A 7,690-nucleotide genomic window follows, 5' to 3' on the forward strand; every position below is an offset into this window, starting at 1 on the left:
GTAAAGAGAATAGTGCAACAATGAATGAGTGGAAGCCCAAAATCTCTGTAAATGTTTATGAAAATTAATAAAATATAATTATAGGAAAAAAAATTAACTACTTTTTAAAAAAATTAACTACTTTGCCTTCAGTATCATCAGAAGTTTTCCCACTAGTTATCAGTGAAGGTTTAAAGCCTCATTATTATGTTTAAAGCCTCAAAGCCTCATTATTTTGTTTAAAGCCTTTAAAGCCTCATTATTATGTTTAAAGCCTCAACATCTTATTATGTAAATACTGTTATCCTTATTTTAATGACAGTCAGAAGAAAGAAAAGTTAAGTCACGTACACAAAGTCATATAGGAAAAAAGTGGTGCAGCCAAGATTAGAGCCCTAGTCTCAGTCTAATGCCTGACTTCTAACTATAGTATTGAAATTGTCAGTCACTGTGAGTAAAACAAGTAACTTTAGAAACATGAAGGGATTAATTCTACTTTATATGTGACACTGATTTAGGAACCATGTAAGTGTTTTGATATTTATAATAGCAATTATAAGAAACTGCTTGGCACTTATTAAGACGTCAAATTTTCATAGCAAATTAATTTATTCAAATGTGGCCTTCAAACAATCAGATCAGTATCCTGAAATGGAATATCCTGAAAGTAGCTGAGTTCAGCCTTCTATGAAACATGCAAATCCCTCTTCAGTATGCTCTTGTGGCCTTTGCTATTGGAGCAATTCTCATTTCATTTCTGTGTAGCACCAGCTACAGGGATGTTACTTACAAAAGCCCCAAATGGTTTTCTGTGTGGTCTCTTCATATCACTCTCAAATCTCCCTTTATTAACCCCTGTACAAGTTTTTGTCAAAGTTCCAGTGCAGCTGATACAGCTTCTCTTTATTATAGACAGGAGACAGGCAAGCCACATTCAGAAATGACTTCTATCCAGGAAGATGAATCTGGTATAGAACAAGACACTGGTGGGACACTCAGTAAAGAGCCCTAACATAAAGTTCTTTATGTCTGATCATTCATTCTGGTGGCGTTTGAGTCAACACAAGAAGGCTCCAAGACAGGGGTGTTATAAAAAGTGGAAGCACATCTTACAGAGGGGACTAGAAAAGTTTTCTGAAGAAAATGGGATATAAAGTCAATGAGTTGAGCAAATGGGAGAGGACATTCTAAATTAGGTATAATAGAAACAAAGAGTTGGTAAGGAGGATAAAGGAATCATGAACTATATTTGGGAAATTGTATGATTTGGGCCCACAGAGGCTAAAATAAGGGGGAGTATGCTGCAGTAGCCCAGGCTAGAGAAAAGCACAGAGGTGACAGTAGGAACAGAAAAGAAGGGACAAAGTTATTGCTGATGAAGGTGAATATATCCAACATAACAATGGCAAGGCTGAAAAGATGGTGGTGTTGGTGGCACAAACTCCAGCGCTGTCTGGAGTCTATAAAGGGTCAAGATAAGTCTGAGTATGGGTCTAGTTCTGCAATCTCTTTCCCTCCTCATGCACTACACCACATCAGGGATTTGATTTGCCAGGTACTCTGCAGGAGAAAGATGGCAGTCTCCTATAAAGATTTACAGCCTTGGAAACTTGATGGAGTGGCTCTATGAGTTGGTTTGGGCTTGTAAGCCATTGCTTTTCTTCTTCAAAGGTATTCTCTGGGTATTCTCTCAGGTCAATGCCCTGAGCCACCAGAGGTCACTAAAGCCAGTTAGTTTAGGAGTCTGAGGCCAAAGGATCAGTTAGCAGTAAATGCTTCTTAGAGTAAGTGAATGACTCTTGATTTTGCTGTCAGCTAAGCAGCCTTACTATTTCTACATATGCTACTGCTAAGCCGCCATCTCCATTTGCAGCTTCTATTTTTTTGAACAATGATTAAGGTGTATCCTCTTTTCCTTGTTTCATCATCTCAGCCAGCTCAAGTCCTCTCATTTTTCTAAATTTTTACTATTATTCATCTCATTTAAGTCATCCACAGCATCTGTGTCGTCATCCAAGTCAGTGAAGAGAAGACTGAATGAGGTCACCCTCTCAGGAATCCACTTTCTAATAACCATTACTGACCAAAAGATTATAGGCTATGTTTTACTGAAATCCAGAAGCTGTATCCGGTCATCCAGTAGATTCCTCAATAATACAGTGACTGTATTATAAAAAGCCATGTAATTTACATATGCTACATATGCAGGGTAGTTTGGCTTCCCTTCCAAGCAAGAGCTCCTAAGCCATCTCTTAAACTAGCTTTTAGAAATATGGTCCAGAATCCACTTGGAATCTCTTCATTCATCTCCCCATTTACCAAAAAATATTTGTCTGTTCCTTTATTTCTAGGATAACACAAAATTGAGCAATCTCATCTAAAACGTGTAGTACTTGAGCCTTGGCCTCAGAGTCCATCCATATTTTAGATCTTTGCATCCACAGATCATCTTCACACAAGATGACGAGGCTGTTTCAATTTTAACAGAACTATCCCTGTTGCTTTCACCAGTCAAACAATCCTGACAAGTTCCTGAGGCCAGTGCCTTATTCTCGAGTTCAGTCTTTATACCTCGGAGGACAACTCATTGGGATCATGTACAGGATATTTTTCCCCCTCAACTTTTGTCGGAATTATGGTCTCTCATAATATTATCTTCTCTTTGTAAACAAAGGCCTGACTAGGCTGGCTCTTTTACCAGTAATGGTTGCTACAACCTTAAAAACCACTTGCAACCTCCCCCAGGAGTCTGGCCATATGTACTCCACCAACAACAACTTCTTCTGTTACCTTCCAGAGAAGTAATTTAGTGGAATAGCCTATAAATGGAAACTCTAAAAATGCTCCAAAGGCACTTGATCTGCTAGGTTCAATAAGTTCAAATAACAGGAAAACATATTTCAACTCCAATAAACAGCCATATTTTACTGGTATGAATTGTCTAGAGATAGAGATTTCCATTATCGATTTGGTTTTTGAACAAAGGCTGACCAAGTTTCTTGGACGTTTACTAAAATGTAAGACCCCAAATGATAATCAGAGTCTTTATGGGAACTACAGTTCCTCTCCTGGTCTAATCCTTATCAGTCTTCACCTCATTCACTCTACTGAAGCCATTCACAGACTTTAAGCTCCACGAACAGGCCAGGCAAGTGGGCTACTTTACACCTGCTGCTGCTTCTTCATCAGGTTTTTTTAACATCCTCAAGCCTCTATGCAAATGCCATTTTCTCAGACATTTCCCTGGCCAATTTAGAGGCTAGAAGGAACTTGACCCTTCAAATGGACTTTTCTCCATTTTTCTCCTTGTTGTTGTTATGTGCCGTCGAGTCGCTTGTGACTCATAAGGACCCTACGTACAACAGCCCTAAACCCTGCTCTATCCTGTGCCAATTGCACTGCCTCTGACACACCCATCCCAATTACGCCAATCACTGAATCAATCCACCTCGTAGAGGGTCTTTCCCTCCTATGCCGTCCATCCACCCTCCCAAGCATGACATCCCTCTCCAAGGATCTGTTCCTTCTTACAGCATATCCAAATTATGTCAGACGAAGCCCCAGAATCCTTGCCTCCAAGGAGTAGCCTGGTTTAACCCTCTCCGGGATGAATCTGTTTGTTTTACTCCTTAGCACTTATAATAATACTACGTATTTCACTGTTCTTGTTTATCATCCCACTAAAGTCCATTAAGAAAAGTAAAAAAGAATTTTCCTTTTTATTCCTAGACCCTAGAAGAATGTTCAGAATGAAAACAATACTCCGGGAACACAAGACTGCAAAAATATTGCGTTTTAAGAAGTAACATCAACAAAGACAGTTATGACATGAAAATCTGTTCTTCTGAGGTTATAAAGAGGAGGTGGGAATTAGCTTTTGGTAGAGAATACAGGGGAATCAGTTTCTGGCAGGGGATGGGGCCCTGATGGCATGTCTGAGGCCTCAAGTCTACAGATTTAAAGTGGGGCCCAGAACAAAGGCTGCATTCCAAACTTAATACTGTAAACTATTGGAAGCCTAGTCCCTCATTTCTTTCATCTTCCTGGCATTCCAAATGAATAAGCATTTATTTGGATGAATGCTTTTTTTGCATTCATACTGCTATATACTATTGTATATATATACTATACTGCTATATACTATATACTGCATACTGCTCATTTCTTTTTCAAAATTATTTCTCTCAAATAAATATAAACAGACTAGCAGTTTCATTCCTTTTTCTTTTGAAATAATCCACATACACTATATAGCTAGCATCCTGGAACATTTAAAAGAACTGTATTAATTTATGTTAACAGGTGAAATAAATGACAAAAATAAATGCCTAGGCAACTTTTTATGGATAGCAGTTCATGGAGTAGTTCTTAGGTATCAAACCAGAAAACTAAAACCCAGACTCTAGCGTAGAAGAAACAAGATAACTTCCTCTTGATTATCATTGTTCTCTTCCCTCTTGACTTTTTAAATTCAATTAAAAAAATAAACCAAGAACCCAACTAGAATTCTAAAAGCATGAACCATGTTACCTACATTCTAACACTTACCATGAGATTTTATTTAACAAATAAAAGTTCATACCATGAAGAGAAAGCACAAGTGCATAAGGGAAGGCAGTACTGGGGCCAAGTGCCTTAAAATTTATGAATTTTTTTTTAAAAGTGCTCAGTCACAGGAAAATTAAAATGAGTTCAAGTTAAATTACAACTATGGGCTTTTACCTAAAGCATTAAAAATATGGTATAAAATGATTAAATATGCCTATGCTGAAGACTGTGACAGTGATGTGCCAATCGTGGTAATGGGTACCCATGGTGGACAGTGTTGGCTGCAGCTTCCCGACTAAAACATGCCTGGAAGCAGGAGCGGCATCCACTTCGGAAATGGCTTGCCTCCAGAAACTCTATGTATGAACAGTGCTCAGGCCATTCGTTCATAGGGTCGCTATGAGTCATCTACGACTTGACGGCACCATACAACAACAACATAATGATAGGCATTGCTCCACCTGCAATAATTACTAGCAGCCTTGTCATTTCAGATGCAAGTCCTCTGTCCTACAGAAGGCTTATATTCTTTCCCAAAACATCTCTGACCTACTTATGAAATCTACTTGGAAAATATTCTTCAACAGTTAAAAGTTATTTCTCATTGACCCTGGAAGCAATTTTCAAAGGAATCATTCTATATGTAATTTACAAGAACTATAAATTTAAAGAACTTAAAGAACTATAAATTTGTCAGATGACTGGTAAGCTACAAATGGCCAATTATTAATTATGTATTAATACATGGAACTCAGAAATTTGGAGTAATTTCAGTTTTGCACATTTTTAATTTTTAAGCTTCATCTATTTGACAGTTTTAAACTTTTTCAATTTCCCCCATTTTTCTAAACAGTAACATTCAATCAGGAATATTGACAATTAGGCCCTCTAGGATTCTTTTTCATGATAATAAATACAGAAAAGATTTCCCTTTTTTAAGAATATACTGCATTTTCAAGAAAATACTGCCCTTATTTCCTAGTTAACATCAAAGACACACCAAATCTGACATTAAATATTGAACATGTTGCCAAAATACACAAACTGGAATTACAGAATTTAAAATTTTCTTATTGTTCAAGTGACAAAATGTTTATATTTAAAAAAAACCCGTAACGGACCTTCCACCTAGACTTTTTTTTTAAACAACCAATCCTAGGGTAGAGCCCAGGAAACCTGTTTTTACCTCTCTTGTGCCCAATCATGACCATGTGCAAGTCTTTCTGGACTTCATTTTCTCATATGCAGAATCCCTAAGATCCTTTCCAGCTCCAAATTTTTACAATCCATGCTCTCCTCATAACAGTAAGTTCTTGCTCATTTTAAAAGCATATCAAAGCAAGGCCCCATGTACATATATGATTGGTTTATAAGAAGAGATCCTGATGTGTGACACAGTATACATTGACAAACAATTCAAATCATGTTCATTTCTAATGACACTGGAAACTTTAAAACAACCACTTAAAGCATCATTAGTCTAAGATGGCCACAGCAATTTCATGGCAATATAAAATTCAATAATTTTGAGAAATATTGAAGTATCCATAAACCAAGGGGCACATGGGGTCTTATCCCTCTTGCCCTTCTCTGACCTAACATTTGACAGGATTCAATTATGCCCAATTGGAAAGAGGGACAGTACCTACCATGCCATTTGCCCTTATAAACAGTCCCAAATGATCCTGATCCAATTCGAGTAGAGAGCATCACTTCACTGGCTTCTATTTCCCAATAATAGCTTGAATCTCTCTGCCCACGAGGCCTCTAAAATAAGGAGAGATCATTTTTATACTTCATGGAATGATAATGATCTATTTTGTAAGGGCATCAAAGAAAATACTTACTTTGTCCATTCTCTTATCTTTCAAAAATAGTCAAACAAAAGACCCACTACCAATGACTTATTTCTGACTCAGTGGGACCTTACTACACTGAATAGAACTGCCCCATAAGGTTTCCAAGAGTGTGCATCTTTATAGAAGCAGACTGCTGCTTTCTCCCTGGAGCAACTGGTATGGTCAAACTACTGGCCTTTTGGTTAGGTAGAAAATGCTTTAACCACTGTACCACTAGGGCTCTAAAGAGGAGCCTATCAACCATAATTCTAATTTGTCATTTGAGAAAACTCTTTCAATTCTAATGTGTGCCCTGCTAGTTGTGCACCACCTCATACAAAAGCAAACTGGTAAACTGATCAGCACTGGCCAGTGTATTTTAGCATGTTGTTGTTATGTACCATTGAGTTGGAATCAACCCATAGCTGACCCTCCAACGGTTTTTTAGAGGCAGTTAATCGCCTGGGTAGAGACTGCCCATCTTTCTGCAGAGCAGCTGGTGGATTTGAACCCACATGCCTTTGGGATTGCAGCACAGTTTCTTGCCACCAGTGATTTCCCAAAATTTAAAAGAATTCTAGTTTCCAACTAGATTTTCCTTACTGAGCCCTAACCTGTGAGCAGTACTACTGGCTATACTCACAATTTTGTTTTTCTCCTGGGTCCCGGAGATTGGCGCCCGCTCTCTCTGTACTGGCACAGGGGTTCGGGGATGTGACCAGCCTGTTGGACTCAAATTGTTGGGACTGCTGGACAGGGGTGAAGGTGAAGCTTAACAGACAAGACAAACAGAATCCATGGATAAACATATAGATGAATCAGTCAAAAGATATACAACATAAAGAGGAAAAGCTATTAATATTTGCTTTTTGACTATGGACTAGTACCTGATTCACTGTGACTTCGAATTGCATCCTGAAACAGAAAAAGGAAAGCTGGTTAACTTCTGTATTAAAGGAGATTTTCTTAGGGACAGGAAATGAAAGGGGGTTGGATTTGCAGGAATAAAGGTGATTATAAAACCTCTAAAATAAAAAACAAAGAAAAACCCCCTGTAAAAAAAAAAGTTTTACAAACGCTCATCAATTTTTCTTTGATTCAATTCACCAAATGTTTATAAAATTGTCTTCATCAAATATTTGTTGTTGTTGTTGTTATGTGCCGTCGAGTCGTTTCCGACTCATAGCGATCCTATGCACAACAGCCCTAAACCCTGCTCTATCCTGGGCAAACCGCACCGCCTCTGACACACCCATCCCGATTACCCCAGTCACTGAATCAATCCATCTCATAGAGGGTCTTCCCCTCCTGCGCTGTCCCTCCAC

General features: G+C 38.2%; 1 protein-coding gene across 1 annotated transcript in view; it reads right to left on the reverse strand.

Moving 5' to 3' along the window:
- RAF1 (v-raf-1 murine leukemia viral oncogene homolog 1) overlaps positions 1-7,690 on the reverse strand; it is a 59,571-nt gene that overhangs the window by 18,567 nt on the left and 33,314 nt on the right. The window contains exons 7-9 of the mRNA XM_006902730.1: positions 7,253-7,280; positions 7,009-7,136; positions 6,177-6,294 (exon numbers count right to left, since the gene is read on the reverse strand). Of these exons, the coding sequence (XP_006902792.1) occupies positions 6,177-6,294; positions 7,009-7,136; positions 7,253-7,280 (274 nt within the window). The remainder of the gene's footprint in view (positions 1-6,176; positions 6,295-7,008; positions 7,137-7,252; positions 7,281-7,690) is intronic.

This window comes from Elephantulus edwardii, unplaced genomic scaffold, assembly GCF_000299155.1.
Source record: "Elephantulus edwardii isolate Elephantulus edwardi_28Jun2011 unplaced genomic scaffold, EleEdw1.0 scaffold00443, whole genome shotgun sequence".
Taxonomy (NCBI): Eukaryota; Metazoa; Chordata; class Mammalia; order Macroscelidea; family Macroscelididae; genus Elephantulus; species Elephantulus edwardii.